This window comes from Anas platyrhynchos, chromosome Z, assembly GCF_047663525.1.
Source record: "Anas platyrhynchos isolate ZD024472 breed Pekin duck chromosome Z, IASCAAS_PekinDuck_T2T, whole genome shotgun sequence".
NCBI classification, from domain to species: domain Eukaryota; kingdom Metazoa; phylum Chordata; class Aves; order Anseriformes; family Anatidae; genus Anas; species Anas platyrhynchos.
In genome coordinates this window covers 74,349,921-74,366,410 of record NC_092621.1, presented here as the reverse complement: position 1 = coordinate 74,366,410, position 16,490 = coordinate 74,349,921, and the positions used below count along the sequence as shown (strand labels likewise).

Here is a 16,490-nt window from a genome sequence, read left to right as displayed (position 1 = left end):
AAAGGTGGCTGCAGCATAAAGCCTGTGAGATTGCCTTGCTTTTACCTTCTGGGGATGACATAACTGCAGAGATTTTTTATTATTATTATTTTCTCTGTATTGTGGCCACACATACATATAAGTACGTAATATATATATAATATATATAAAAATATTATGGTTATAAATATAACTATATAAGGAGACATTAGTGCAGATCAATATCCAATATAAAGTCACAAAACTGTTGACATCTTTATTAGAAGTGTCTCAGGTTTGAACACTGCAGACATCTCAAGTGTGATCCCACTGAGGGAACACAGGATGGTTGTCAACATGAAACTTCAGATACAAGGGCGATGTGGTCTTTGTATCACCTGCAAAACAAAAATGCTGTCCCATTCTGCTGCTCTAAATCTATATACTTGTGCGGGGATTCACTTGAGACAAATGCTACTGAAATTCAGCTCTCCAGAGGGTTCTGCTATAGCTCCCAGTTTTTCTCACTGCCTGAGAAATACAGAGAGGTGTTGTGGCTCCCCTGGAAGCTGCTGCCTAAAGTCCTCGTGACCATGGCAATGCAGAAAAGCTCTGTCGAGTGATTGCTGTCTGGTCACTGTGAAGTCTGACAAGCAGCATGATGCACATATATGAGATGTGTTAAATCTGCAGAGATTCACATCCCAGTCTTTCAGTGTCTACAGTTATGGAACATAATGCAATGGATAATGTTCCATTATGTATTCATGATGTGGTAATCTTATGAAAAGTTTGTGTGTCTTATTGTTTGTTTATTGTATGATTATTGCTCATTGCAGCCCGATCTACATGCAGGTGAGGACGCAGGCATGTACTTTAAATAAATCTCATAACACAAAAAAATGACTTAAGAAAGTCTTTAATTGGATTGATAAACCATCACTTTTTTTTTTCATTTTGAATGTTGAGGAATAGATTGAACAACCACAACATTTAAAAAAGTTGCAACAAGTTAAAAAAAATGGTTGATGTATTTAAAGGTGTAAAACTTCCTAGACTTTTTTTCAAACCATTTACATTGGAAAGAGACTGTGTTTTGCCACTGAAAAATTAGTCTTTATCCCCAGCAAATATCTTTTTTTTTAGTTTGCTATTGATATTTGCAGATATCTCCAGTTCCATGCTCCTTTTAGCGTAAACAGAAAAGCTGTCTGCTTCTTCCTACAGCTATGAAGTGAGATCAGAAACATCGGTTTGTTTAAAGAAAATAAAAGGAAATCAGGTGGAATGAAAAACAGTACAAGGGCATAGTATGAGTGCTGAGCCTAACGATGGAGTCAGCGACTGTGTAGTGTCTTGAAGGTCGGGTCTGAGGAAGAGATTGGCATGAGGTTCCCCAGGACGCAGAGCAGGTAGTCGTCTCTCTCTCCCACCCCACTTAGATCCCCGATAGTAATTAATAGCCCTTCCATCTCAACTGACCTCCATAGTTAAGTCTTTGGTTTTTAAAGAGTGTCTTTCTGGGGCTGTCCTTTCAAAGCAGTAAAAAGGCAAAGCTATACAAGTTTATTCTGATTATTCTCCAGCTGGCTAACATCTGCTTTTCGGATAATGAGTACTCTGTCTTCCTAACTCCTGTCTCGATTGTGCCCTACCTCACACCAGGCAGTACAAAACACTGGATTAAACATTATTACATTCTAGCAAGGAATACAAAGATAAAATCATTTGCAACTGAATGTTCTCTCCAGGGAAAGTGGGGGAAAATTCCCTCCCTTCCTAATTTAAAACCTATTAAAAATGCACTTTCTGATATAGAGGTATGAAGTAATAATTTTGAAATGTGAGATATTTTTTTTTTGGTGGTGTGGGAACCCTGATAATTAAAACTTCCAATGAGCATACACAAGTCCATATGGTGTCATTTAGAGTCCCATAACATACTAATCACAGCCCTCTGGTTCGGACAGTAAGGGAACCATGCTACACCACCTTCTGTATTTTTACCCCATTTTTGCACTGCCCTAGTTCTTATGCACATATGTACCCTTTTTGAAACTAACTTGTAGTGTTGGATTTAACAGTTTCTATATTTCACTGAGTTTGACCTTGAAGCTCTACGTTTTTTTTTTACTTTTAACACCTTTTGGAATTTTACCTTGTATTTCTGCGGCAAGGGAACAGGTTCTTCCTAGCCAGTGAATGTTAAAAACAAAGCTACTGTCATTGCCTCCTTTTGTGCTTGATTGGGCACAATTGGTAATGGTTATCGCTGCATTTCATGGTCAAATACAATCATGTGTAAATGTGGTTTGATGAGATCTGAAGACAAATTGGCATTCCTGGCATCAGACCCCTGCTACATGCATTAGACGTATTTTTTATGGGACTAGAATATAGCTCAGTAATGCAATACTGTCTGTGAAACCTTTTTGGTCTCTTCTGCTTTCAAGAATATTTTTTTTTCTTTTTTTTTTTTTTTTAAGGTACAGAGTCAGATTTTCAAAATGTTCACCCCTTTTCCATTCCCTAAGTAATGAAACTGTATGTTGAAAAGATTCTAATACTAAATCTAGCGGAACTAACCAAGGGCTCAAGGCTTTTACCAAGGATTTGGGGAATTGCTGGATGCAAAAGAGTAGAAAATCTGAATTTTCTACTGGTAATGATGCCACAATTTCAAAGGGGCTATGATAAAACATGGTACTGGGACATTCAAAATCCGTATCCTGCTGGAAGAACTATGTCCTTAAAGAGCCACAATATAGGGATTTTTTGAAAGATTCTCTTATTGTAAAGAATATGATTTTCAAACTTTCAGGATAGCAGCAATAGGGTAGAGGCAGAAAATTGATGTGAGCTGTCTGAAAGACTGGGGGTCCCGTGTGTAGATCTCAAATGGATTTATCTCTGTGCATCCTGTTACCTGCTCTTGCAAACAAGTGGTTGACATATGTACACCTATGCATGATGCAGTGTTTCTAAGAAATGAGAATAAACCTCTCTGCAGGCATCTGACAATAGGATAGTCAGGAAAGGTCCTCGCAACTATTCTCAAGAGAAAGTGGCAAATGGTTTAAAAAGCAGTGATAGCTGGACCTTCCTCTCTGGTAAAGAAATACGGGGTCTGACATTCCTCCTCTGAGAGGACTGATAAACTAAAGGCAATGTTTACTGATGAAAGTTTGCCAGAAAGCATTATAAGTGAACTCTAGACTTGGTCTCTGCGTTGCTTGAGAACACAAGACATAAAAGTGCTGATAACACCAGACAAGTAACAAACGTACCTAGTTGTCCCAGCAAGCATCACGTTTGGACTGGCTGCAGGTTACAAACAGGCTCAGCAAAGCTGCTTTGCAGCCGATGCCCCATGCTGTGTGTCAAGAATGTGTCAAGAAAATTGCTCTAGCCTACATATCAAGAAAAAAAAACTAAACATTTTAATACTATTGATAACAGTATTTACATAGAAACCTTTCAGGATTCAGAAAATTGCTCCTTGTCCAAACTGCATTCTCCAGCATGATGTATTTACTGGCAACATGTTGAGAGTCCAGTGTCTGAGTGCAGGCTGTGCTCTGCAAATGAATAGATAGTTCCTAAATGCTTGTGAAAATCAGGCTGAGATTTTGAGGGGTGACAGCCGCCCCTCCTTAACCCATGTCTACAGCATCTTTAGAATGAAAGGCGTTCATTCACACACACAGAGATGCAAAATCCTAGGCCTGTGCTGCAAGCACTTATGATTTAGTAGATGTCTCTTACATTGGGTCGATGCTGCGGGCTGAGATTCTACCACTCTGGTCAAGAGCAGGAGCTCTCCCTGCAAACAGTCCTGTCATGTATCAGATCTGCAGAGAGGGGGTCATAGTGCCTGTTACTCTGCTAATTGCAACGTGATAAATGCTCGCTGGAGCTGGGACTGCAGTCAGTTTTCATCAGATGGGGAGGAAAAACTGCCTGTGGGAAGGCAATTTCTGCTCAACTCAGATCAGGAATGAAACACTGGTCCTGAGGGATGCTCACCTCCCACTCACTTGGTTCTGGTCAGAAAGCACCAGCTATTGTTTACTTCTCAAGAGGGACAAGCCACACGCTGATTAAAAATCCCAATTTCCTGCTAAAGGCTTTGCAATGATCAGCTCATATGGCTGTAAAAATGCTACTTCTGCCCATGGATATCGAAACAAGGCAGGACAAAACTGTCCTGAATACAGCTGATTTGTCACATGGTTTCTTAAAAGAAGGTAAACTCCACTGTAGCACTATGATAACTTCTAGTCTAAAACCGACTTAATTATATATTTTAGGAACCTCGGAGTGTCTAAATCACTGTCTTTCCTTAAATGCTAAAATATGCCCTAGGGTAAGACCAAGCAATGTGCAGCCATTGACCTCAACAGGACCACAAACAGAGCTCCACTACAAGTGCCTTCTTTGGAGAACAGCACTGAGGGGAGAATTTAAACCCAGAGAAATTATAAAGTTAGCAAGGATAGAAAGCAGCTCTCATCGCCAGGTCATGGCTTGGAATCGCACCCAAAACTGTGGTATCCTGGAGCCAATTTCAGATTCAGGACAAGCAGCAGCTGCCTCTGAAAAGCAACATAATTATTGCTGCTTGTTCCAGGATCAGCACTGGCCCTACAAGTTCTAGCAGCCATCAGAAGAGAGCACATGAGCTGAATGAAAATAAATCCTCAATAATTCTCAGGCCTGGACATGTTATCTGCATAAAAACCCTGAGGCTGCTGTCATGCTGTCTTTGATCAAATAAGCAGTGGATTTTTACTGGCAAAACTATAGTGTATGAAAAATGCTCACTTTGTGGGGGGGAAAAAAAAAGCTTTGGTTTTAAATGGCCAAATTCATCAATTACCATTTCATTCTCTGCTTAGCTAGCAGAAAAGAAAGGAAAAAATCATAGAGATTGGGATTTCAGAGGCAGTACAACTATATTTATTTAACTTCAAACTCTCACATGTTCAGAAAAAAGCCCTGTAGTGAATTATGCTGGATTAGCCTAGAAACATTGCTCAAAGTTATATTTTGTTGTAAAGTCGTACCTCAGCTAATTCAATGGAGGAAAGACATTGCGTATAAATATGCTCTAAACGTACATTTTTTATGTCTGTCTCTATGTTGAGGGAAAATTTTGTTTCCAATAAACTTGGGTTTAATACAGATTTTCTTTAGGTTTTAGATTCAGAAAGGAAATAAAGCAGATGCCTCAGATCTGCACGGCAGCATCTCAAGTTATGTATTTACTGTTCCATTTGTCACTAGGGTTTGCTGTCTTGCCTTGCAAAACCCCATATAACTTTTGACAGAGAACATCTAATCCTAGACAAAATGGAAAAAAAAAAAAAAAAAAACAAAAAAAAACTTGACCTCTTCCTATATATATTTGCAGAACTGTACAAATCTAGGCTCCCAGCGGGCTGATGCTTTGCTCTATTATGCAATGCTAAAGGATTGCTCACAGCCCTGGCAAAGGCAGCATTCAGCTACCTGGCAGCATGCTTCCCCTCGGTGGGTCTGATCTCCAGGGGCTGGGTGAGATCCTCACCTGTGTCCCCTAGCAACAGAAAGAGATTAAAGACCCCATTCCTAATCATGTACCTGAGCAGCAGCTCAGCTGTTGACTTCAGAGGTTACAAGATAAGATTTTCCCATGCCATCAAAGAGCTGCTTCTGTACGTTGCAGAGTAAAATCCTGCAGCGATTGAGCCTGCAGGAGAAAGCCTGTCTGACAACGACAGAGAGCTTTTATCTGGACATGGGAGCTCGGCGCTTCTGGTAGATGGTCTCTTTTTGTGAAATTCCTTTGCTCTGTGTATGAAACGTGGGTTGCACAGAGTTTTTTCATTCCCACAGCACTGTTAATGTATTCCAGAGCAGCAAAGCTGCCCTGTAACCACCTATTAAGAGGCTTTAACTGGCTCAGACGAGATAGCATTTTTTATCTTTTTTTTTTTTTTTTTTTAACTTCTCCTAATAGACTTCAGATGTCCCATTAAAGCTTGGCCACAGCAGAAATGTAACATCTCATTTGGTCTGACAAAAAGAAACCTTCCATAAAAAAAATGTATTTCCCCCTTTTGAAAACCTCTTCAGAGTCTGTTAGTCTATAAGAAGTTGGCAACAACAATCAAGTTTCCAAGCAAATAACTAGGGGACGTGTAAAGTTGCCCTCCGCTTCCCCATCAGTTCCACAGGCTGCAAAGAGTGGCTCCTTTCAGTGGAAAGTTCTTTGCCACTTTCTACACGGTATTTGTGGGTGCTACAAGAGAAAGACTCTGTCTTCTTTCTTATGCTGATAATTCAAAGTGTTTGTCTGCTGCAACTTACGGTCGATCGAAAGTAGGTGAAGTAAAAACAGTTACAAACACTGCCGTCACAGAGGAACTATTCAAAGTAGGTCTGAGAGTTGAGTTACAGGGACTGAGACTTTGTGAGATGCTAGCAAATTACTCCATGTTTTAGAAACCACGACCCTAAGAGCTTAACCCTTAGAGTAGCTGTTTAGCGTACACATCACACAAGGTCGCGTCTCTATTATCTACATAGCTGCCAGATAAAATTTTGTACACTACATGGAACATGCAATTTTCTGCTGGGGAGAAGAGGCAGGATTTGCATTGCTGTATGTAAGCCGCAGGCTCAGAGTTTGAATTAATCCTCATTACTCACTTCATACGTCTCATGCTGTATATCCACAAGTAGTTAACAAAAAGCTCTGCCAGCCAGGTCCTCTGCTCCCTCAGCTCCTGTGTGAACTGTAACCACTCATGAGCCGCAGAGAAACATCTGGCAGTTTAGAAAAGGCACATGAAAATGACATTTTCCAAAGAGTCAGATCCAGCTCTCAACAAAACCCATGCAAGTCTATTCCCTAGAAGTACTGGAATATTCCCTAAAAAGTACTGGAATCATTTTTTTTTAAGATCCTGAGTCCACTGACATCTGCAAGAACTGTGTCATGATCATGTTGTAATCCCCTTGTCAAGTATGCCTTGAAAATCCAAACGTGTTATGCACGTCTCAGTGAACTCAATACTGGTAAGGAACAGAGCTAAAACCTGTACCTTTCGTGCCACTGATGACAGCTTAGTCTTTGAAATCTCCCCCGAGCTCATCTAGCTCCTAGGAGACTTCCAGAAGAGCCCACAGGGTCGGCACATCGACACCTTGAAACAGGAAAGTAAAATCCTGCCAGGAAGGAGAAGGAAGGGAAAAAATGCTTCCAGGCTCCCTAACATCGGTCAGCTGTTTGAGGGCATGCTGGCACCTCTCAGTCCCTCCCGAAAGCAAGGGGACACTATTGACAGGATGTACCAAGAGCACCACAGAGTTTCCTACAGACAGCTCCAGAGTTTTGACTCAGCTCCTGCTCCCAGCTGACCTCCTGCCAGCGTGTCTATGGGCTCGTGTACCACAGACAGCAGGAAAACAAAAGGGAGAGGAGGGGAGAAAGTAAAACTATAATGGATTTTTTTTTTTCCCTCAAAATGAAAAATTGAATTCTTTAACCTTTAAACATGCTTGTTTACTTACAGAAAGAGTATTTCAGGCACAAAAGGTTTGAGTATCAGTCACATACCAGGTTAAATTGTAATAGTATCAGGATTGTCCCATGCAGTGCAGTCAGCTATATTATCCCCTATCAAGAAGTTGGAGCTGTAGTTTTTGTATGAATACGTACATATATATAAAGTATGCATTGTTCACACTATGGTCTCCTGGTCTGAGGCGACTCCGGTAGGGTTTATGTAACAACAGTATCTGTCATAAGGGCTGTTCTCCTTGTAGGAGCAGACGATGATGCTGTCCTTAGGAGCAACAAAAATGTTGTCTTCAACGTCTGGGCAAGCATCGCTGTCCCTGGTGGGAGAAGAGCTCGTCTTCTCCAAGGCACTGTACGTGGAGCCGTCTCCCACAAACACGTTCCCTGGCATCTCCGGGTAGCAGGTCTCCAGGTATCTCAGCATCTCCTCCTGGTCCACCTTCCTGATGAGGCTCTTACACTCCCCCGCCGTGGTGGTGGTGGTGGTGGTGGTGCAGATGGACACCGAGTCCTCGGTGCGCGGTGCCCTGCGGTCCTTGTGGTACACCTTCTTGGCCAGCTCGTCGCAGCTCCCCTTGCCGGACTCCAGGTCCGAGGGCGTCCTCAGCAGCTCCATCACATCGCGGTCCCTGCCTTGCTTGCAGCACGGGCACTTGTTCTTGGGCCACTTGGTGCAGCCGTCAGTCTTCCTGGTGAGCGCAATGGCAGCGATGCCCGGCAGGCAGATGGCCGGCCCGATGGCCAGCAGCGGGATGTCCCCCAGCGTCTCCCCCTTGATGCCGGACACGGTGAACATGAAGCCGAACACCAGGAAGACGCTGACCAGAGCCACCACCAGCCCCGTCCGGGGGTTGATGTCGTCGGGTCTCATGGTCCTCGCCATCCTCGCTGCCCTACCAGGGGACCCTGGAGGATCCCCGACGGCTGGGACGGGTTTCGCACGGCTTCTTCTCGGCGGCACGGGGGCCGGGAGCCTCCTGCCTTCCTCCTCCTGCCTCCCCGAGCCGCTCTGCGCCGCGCTGCGCCGGCCGCCGGGCTAAGGAGGGAGCGCCCCCCCCGTCCCCCCCTCTCCAAAGCCCCGGCGCCCTCCCACGCGTGACGGCGGCCACGGGTGGGCTCGGCCGTGCCACGAGAGGTGGCTCAGAGCCTGCCAAAAAAAAAAAAAAAGCGAGGGGTGTGCGCCGGGAGGGATGCCTGCCCTTTTTCTTCTCCTTCCTCCTCCTCCTCCTCCTCCTCCTCCTCGCCCGCCCGCCGTGAGTACGCGCACCGCCCCCACGGCCGCGGGGGGCTGCCGCCGGGGGTCGGGGTCGGTGGGATGTGGGGCGGGGGGCGGCTTTAGGAGGGTTGGTGTGGGGTGTGTTAGGGGTGTCCCGGTGCACACAGCAGCGGGGGGGTTCCTCGGACACTCCCCTCTCCCCCCCCCGCCCGCACGATGGGCAACACAAGCCGGGGCTGAGCTCCCTTCCCTCCCCCAAGACCCCCAATTCACAGCACCAAATGTCACCGGGGGACGAGCAGGCAGGGAGCAGCGCCCTAGGAGATGCTGGGCTCCCACCCCAAGAACCAAGACCACCCCCTTTGTCACCCCTCCTAGACCCCAGCCTGGCTTTTGGGGTGCAGTTCGGGGGTCCCGTGGTGCCAAAGTGCCGCCGTACACTGGGGTTGCTGGCTGTGTTCGGTGTCTGTGAGCAAGCACAGGAGAGGACCCAAAGTGCATGGGAAAGTGGAGAGGAGTGAGGAGCCCACCAGCATTTTCTGGCAGGTTGCTTCGACACTTAATGGTGATGTAAAGGAGTAAATGCTTTCACCCGGAGTGGAGGCAGTGGGAGGTGGGAAGGAGTGCCACCAGAAAGCCTCTGAGGGAGTAAGAGGGCATCCTGAACCAAGCTGCGAATCCCCAGCTCCTGTGAGTTACCCCATTAATGTGACCCCTTCTCCTCGACTTGCTGTCAAGATTAGGAATGCACAAAGCTCAGAGAGCCCATTAAAAATGCTACCACCGACCCTCATCTTCACGCACCCTCCCCACCGCACACCATACACAAAGCACCCCCACGCTGTGGATTTCCACGCTGCCTGCAGACAGCAAGCCTGAGGATGTCCTCTGGGCAGAGGTCACAGCTTCTGCCTCCCTGGCTCTTCCCTGGTAAGCAAGGTGTCAAGTGGTGGAGCCTTTGGTGCCTTAACTTGAAGGAAGCACAGGTGTGAGGGAGCAGGACTCAGGCTTCCTGGAGAGGGAGCTTGAAGTGGTGGTAGCAGCCTGCGTTTGGGTGAAAATTGATAATAGTGATCCCATAACAAACTAACATCCTTTGAACAAGTCCCTTAGGAAACTATCCATAAAAAAACTCCCTCAATCTCTGTGTTTTCCATGTCTTGGACAGGAGTAGCGTGGTCTCCGAGAAGCACCACAAAAGTGCGTGACATTAAAGGCTTCAGCCTGAAGCCTCCCAGCCGGATTTCAGCACAGGGTGACTCCTGCCGCCGAGCAAGGATTTTGCGGGGCGAGCAACGGCTGTGGCTTCTTGGCTCGTATTTTCTGGAGCGAGAATTTGCTGCTTGTTTCCATCTGCTGTTATTTGGATACACAGCTCGCATGTCCTCACGTTAGAGTGAATAATGCCTTTTCTGCCCCTCTGTTAAACTCCGGATGAAGGGAACAGATTAAGCTCCAGCCCGTCTGTCCCACGGAGATGGAGAGCAGCGAAGGCAATGCAGGGTTATGCCGGTAGCAAATTCCATGAAACTCATCCGTCCCTGCTCCCTGACCTTTCCTCCCCTCCCCTTGCACTCGTCTGAATAGTTCTCAGACTTCTTTTTGGGTGGAAAATTGATGATGTGCAGAAGAAATACACTATGCTCTTTGGGAATAGCAATTAGCTGTCACGGCGTTCATCAGGGTCCGTCAGGGAAAGGAAAACCGCCTGAGTAGATGACACAGAAATGTAGATGTCATTAGTGGCATCAGTGGAGGGGAAAACACACTGTAAGAACAGCAGTACATGTCAGAAGATCTAACAGGAATAAAAATGGCTCTTCAAATGGCAAGCGACAGGGTTACTGAGATGGAAGAGAGAACATCTACTCTGGAGCAGGAGGATGTTAGCAGGCAGGAAAATGCTTACAGGAGCTGTCAGGACAAAGGTGGAACTAAACGCCTCCAATTTGTTCCTTTGTAAACGGTTCCCCAGACTAACAGCACGGAGATTTTACGCTTTCTGGGGAAGGATGGAGATGGGAAACCAATCACCCTGTTCCAGGGGATTATGCTTCAATTGCGAAAATTGTCTTTCCATGCTAGAAATCAAGAGGTCATCGAGTATCCACTTACACAGGGGAGCAGCGATGAAAACAGTTGAACTTTCTTTCCTGGTCACAAATAGAGAAAAAAAATCTGACTCCTGTGGGCTGAAACACATCTCCCTTGTGGTTCCTTGCACAAAAGTTTTTGATTAAGTACCACGGTGACTGAAAATTCAAAGGATTGTTTCTTGTTAATTGAGTAGGTGAAGTGGTCATTAACCATCTCTTCATGCTGTTACCAATAACTTTGTTCATTCAAAGCAAAACTGAAGCAGACTTCAGAAACACGAGTGTTCTTGCTTGTGATTTTCCAGCTTGTTTTTTTTTTTTTTTTTTGATGACTCAGATTGGGTCAGTCTCTCTAGAAAAGACTTTTGGAGAAGTCTGGGGGTTTGGTCACCACATCTCCCCTACCAGGGCAGGCAGGATTCAAAGGCTGGACGTGGGTCATCACATTTGTATATCCTATATAAACAGAGATATTATGGTGAGCCAGTATGTTCCAGACTGCAACACTGATTTCAGCTTGTTCGACGACCATGTGCTTGTTTAGATACAAAACCCTTTTCCTGTCCCACGTAACACGTTGGTGTAACTGCTAATCAGGTAATGTGCCTCCCTCTCTCACTGTTTGCAGCTCAGAGAAACAGCCAGTGTTGGTAAAATCTCTGAGCATTACCCAAGTTGAAAGCTACTACAGCGGTGTCACCTGCCTCAGCTCCTTATGGCCGTGGCGCAGAAGCTGGAAAACTGCAAATTACAGCTAGTTTCAAACTGGAAGTAAGGGTCTAAAATCAAGAGCTAGTTCAAAGTGCACTAACTACTGTAGCTTCAGCCATTAAATGTAGCCTGTACCCAAAAGTGCACAACCCCCTTTTTCATCAACCAGACCCATCACGTGTAAAACACATAAACTGCAATAATCCCAAATGAATAAAATGAGGTTGAACATATGCTAGGAAGTTGGGAACTTTAACACGTTAAAGACCTGAGAGTCTTCAGCAGCTCTGATCCCAAGTAGTGCTGCGAGCCTGGTGCATCCATACAGGAGTAACTCATTCTCCCAAAGGGCCAGACCCCTCAGGCAGGGGTGACACCAATTTTTTTTATCTCCAGTGTTTTTAGCACTTGCCTCCTCAGGAATGTAGAAATCCTCAAACCTTTTTTTTTGGTACAAATCAGGACAGCATGGATGTCATTAAAAGGCTACTGGCTGAGGGACACACAGAAATTTTCTTGGCACTCCTTTCTTGAGCCTGCTCTGAACCCTCTCTGTTGCAGACCTGGTTTTCCACTTCTGTTGGGAACGCTGTGTGAAACAAAAAACTACCTGATGAGCAAAGTGTGTAGTATATTTTTTTTAGCATCCTAAAAGGAAACAGACCTGGGAGATGTAGTTTCAAGTCAATACATTACAGCTGACAGCTGGCCTATCTATAATGTCCAGACTATCCCATAACGAGAGTTCAGGAGCCCTTGGTAACACTGCAGGTAAAATGAGACTCGCCACCTTCTAACCTCGGTGGTGATGCTAAAACTTGACACAACTTGATACCACTTCTGAATGTGGGATCATGTACATCCCAGCTGTAATTTGGATATGAAACACAGGATTTGCTTTGCTGACAAGTTCTGTGTGGGCAGGGATGCTCAAGTTTCAAGCTCTTACACTGATGCCGTTGTGCACACACTTGAGCCTCTCCATTAGCTTGAGCATGCTGGTGTCATTCTGCTGAGGTCACTGGCTCTTCAAAGCTGCTCGAGAGCTGCTTCACCACATCCTTCCAGCCTGTTATCTCCATCAAGTAGCCAGTGCTGGAGGTGGATGATGAACGCCAAGTCCATCTCCAAGTGCTCTTTAACATTGTCTTTTCTCAGCCATGCTGGCAGAAGAAAGTACTTACTAATTTCTCTGTGCTGAGCAAAAGTGTGCTGACATCCCTGTGTTCCTCAACTTATAGCTGATTTTAATATATTTTATTATTCTTCATTTGAAAGAGCTTGTGGGTAACCTGGCTCCACATACCAAACTCCTCTTATTTACATGTATATCACTTTGGGGGTCAGTCTAGCAGGACCTTACAGCTCTCCCATCCCTCCTCTGAAAGCCACAGGTGGTTCTCTGCCTCCTCTTGTCCTCAGTTACAAGGAGCTCACCTGAGGAAAGATTTTTAGACTGTGGCTGTTCAGTAATACCCCCGTGTCACGGTGTTTGCAGGCAATCATTTGTGCTTGATTGCTGCTTGCTGGCCAGTTGGCCGTCGGTCAGATGTGGTAGGGCACAGCTGGTCCTCTCAAGAAACAAGTGGCAAAAAGGAAGTAGCAGATGCCTGAAGGGCTCGTGCTTTGCTACTGAGCCAGCACACCAGGAGCAGGGCTCAGAAATCTTGATAATGAGTCATGCATCAGTCTTGAGGTGACCTCGGGAACTTCAGCAGGGTTGCTCTGGAAGAGGTATGGGCTGTTGTATGAGTCACAGCACCAGGCAGTAAATTTTCTCCATAGGAGCAAAAATACCCTGCCCATGTAATTCAATGGGAATTATGTTTAGCTGTATCACTCTGCCTGGTGTGCTTTTTCCCCTTAATATATTTCTGATTAAATACACTTTATGCCTTCTGTCTAAAACCGCTCAGACAAAAGATGCAATAATCTCAGCGGAGTCGCTGACAAGCGCTGCATGTTATGAATAACGGCGAATAATAGGTGTCTTGCTTTATCCCAAAGAACACGGCAAACTGAGGCTATACTTCTTAAAAGGGGTCTCTAATTGGAGTCACATCTGTGGAGAGGGAGGGAAAATAGCTCATGTCAGGTTGTTTTGACCTAACTCAACAAAAGAAGCTAATGATTTCAGATGTGCTGAAAAACCTTTAAAACAGTTTTGAGCATAATCATGTAGAACTGACCACATATTAGGGCACTCAAAATGACAAGTGCTCCCTGGGAGGCTTGCTGGTACTCTTCCTGTCTCTTTGGGGAAAATTGGTGACAAACTAAGGGAGCTGAATCAAAAGAGTACTAGCACTTCATGTTATTTGCAGGCTCTGGAAGTCTGGAACTCGCCAAGCCAACTAAACTTGAAGCCAATGAAAAAGAGAGTGGGCATGCTCAATGGCCTATTCAATACCTCATTTAAACAATGCATTTAATTATTTATTCATTTATTAATTACCCCTTGTTGTAGGTATGAACAGTTGAAATCTTTGTCAGAACAGTCCTGTTGCGTCCCCTCTGACTACTTTGTGCCACACTGGATCTTTGCCATTAACCCTGGAAAACATTTCCAGGCACAAGGAGAGCAAGAAGAATCACAGAATCCCTAAGGTTGGAAAACAACTCCAAGATCATCTGGGCCTACCATCACCCCACCAACGATGTCACCCCTTAAACCATGTCCCTAGGCACCACTACCATCAGGAGAGGTCAGCATGGACTCACCAAGGGGCAAGTTATGCTTGGCCAGCTTTATAAGCGTCTGCAATGAAACAAGCAGCCTGATGGAGGAGGAGAAGGAATTGGATATTGTCTTCCTGGACTCCATCAAGCCTTTAACCCTGTCCCCACCACCCTCCTCGTAGAGAAGTGGTTGAAGTATGGGCTGGAGGAGCAGACAGTGAGGTGGATCAAAAACTGGCTGAACATCCAGACCCAGAGGGCAGCGGTCAGTGGTGCAAAGTCTGGTTGGAGGCTGGCAAAGAGCAGGGTGCCCTGGGCAGCAGTGCTGTGTCCTCCAAAAGGGAGGCTGCAAAAAAGATGGAGATGGGCTTGTTTCAGTGATGCCCAGTGCCAGGACAAGAGGCAATGGGCACAAAATGGGATAACAGAGGTTCCTCTGAACATCAGGAAGTGTGGTAAAGCACTGGCGTGGGTTGCCCAGAGGGGTTGTGGAGTCCTGCTCTCTTTAAAGATACTCAGAAGTCACCTGGATATGGCTCTGGACAGCCTCTGCTGGGTGTTACTCCTGAGCAGGGGGGGCTGGACACGATGACCTCCAGCATTGCCTTCAGCCTCAGCCATTCTGTGATTCTATGATGGCAGAGGCAATGATGGGCGAGAGAGGGTAAGGCACTGCAGGGGCTGTGGATAGAGGAGGAGGGCAAGATGTGCTTTCCCAGAGAACAGGGATGCAAGCAAATCTCTTTGAAGAGGGTGAAATCAGCTCGGCGCATCAGGAGCTCTGTGTGTGGGGAGGAGTGCGATGTGCCACAAGGAGCAGGGCAGCTGTGTCCCCGAATAACACGAGATCTGTATTTCCAGCAGGCAGCCTGTCTGATCCTCATCAAGACCTCACCCATCCACTCCGCTAGGAGAATCTGCCACCACAGTGGCTCCCAGCTCCCTGGGGACAGCTGCCACCTTGCCTGGCCACCCCTTGCTGTCCCTCCAGCCAAGTGTCTCAGCGGGCCTTCCTCTAGTGGTGACCCCCCTGCTGCCATCACCATCATCACCACCTCAGGTCCCCAGGGCATGTGCTCTGAAATTCACCTGTCAGGGGGCACCAGACACCGAGGCCAGGGACAGACCATGTCTGGGATTCCCTCCTGCACAGCCAGCTGCTGGAAACTGCCCGCAGAACAAATGCTGTTTGGGTTTGTGAGGAGTTTTGGGGGGAAGGAGGGGAGGGAGAGGTCATTAGATGCCAGCATCTTCCTCCGTGGGTAATGCAACAAAGTGGTAGGAGAGGGTAGGAGCTGTAAGGTCCCTGATGGAGTGGGATAACATCAGTAGAAGTTCTGTTACCCAAAGGAAAATGCCTGAACCTTGCTTTGGGACTTGCATGGGTTTGTCTGAAGACCAAAACTGACTGGAACGGGCACTGCCCACAAGAGCCATCACTGCCAGCAGTGCCCAGCCATCTGGGGGACCTCAGTGCCATACTGACCGTGTGGTTATGGGGACGGCTCCACAGACTTCACTATTTCCTCCCAAAGGATACACTCTGCCTTTTCCTAAAGCTTTAGCCTCAGTAATTGTTAACCAAGACCTTGCAGCTAGAGAAACGATGAAGGCTGTGAGTCCCCCACGTTACTGCTTGGTATCGGGGAGCAGGATTTAGAGGCAGGGTATTTGTACACGGTGCTGGGAGTGCAGCCATGTAAATGCTTGAGAAATAAAATAGATGGTATATTTACTAGATGAGGAGATGTGTAATCACAGAGGGAGAAAGATGGCAGTGGGGGAGGACTTTGTTACATACCTTTCAGTGTAATGTACCATATTTTTTTTATCTCAGAGCATTCAGCACAGGGGGTAATGTTAAAGTTTACACTGTGGTGCGGATGGAGTGATTGCAGCACTTGGAGCTGGTAAAAACCTTGGATGCTAATATGTGAGGATATCAAATGGCTGCTGATTGCAAGCGTGGGTGTAAATACACTGCTAATTCACTCCCTTTCTGCAGAACAGACCTGTCTCTCTCAAGACACGGGGAAGGATGCTGTGCAAACAGCCACATATGTTGCAGAGGAGGAGCGGAGCACGGGCAGGTCTCCAGCCCACCCCGGGAGCGAGGGCTGTGTCTGGTGGGTGCGCCGAGCCTCCGAGCATGGGCTGACGGGACCACCATGCGGGATGCTGCCTGCTACAAAACTTCCGAGCATAAAATCCTGTCACTCGCTGCTGCCAAAGCTGTGGTCTGTCACTTGCACAGTGGCAGAGA

General features: G+C 46.3%; 1 protein-coding gene across 1 annotated transcript; it reads right to left on the bottom strand.

Annotated features, from left to right (window-relative positions):
- Positions 1-748: 748 nt before the first annotated feature.
- On the bottom strand, positions 749-9,006 carry TMEM215 (transmembrane protein 215). Its single transcript, XM_038171312.2, has one exon. The coding sequence runs from the start codon at positions 8,406-8,408 to the stop codon at positions 7,686-7,688; it is 723 nt and encodes a 240-aa protein (XP_038027240.1). The 5' UTR covers positions 8,409-9,006; the 3' UTR covers positions 749-7,685.
- Positions 9,007-16,490: the final 7,484 nt, after the last annotated feature.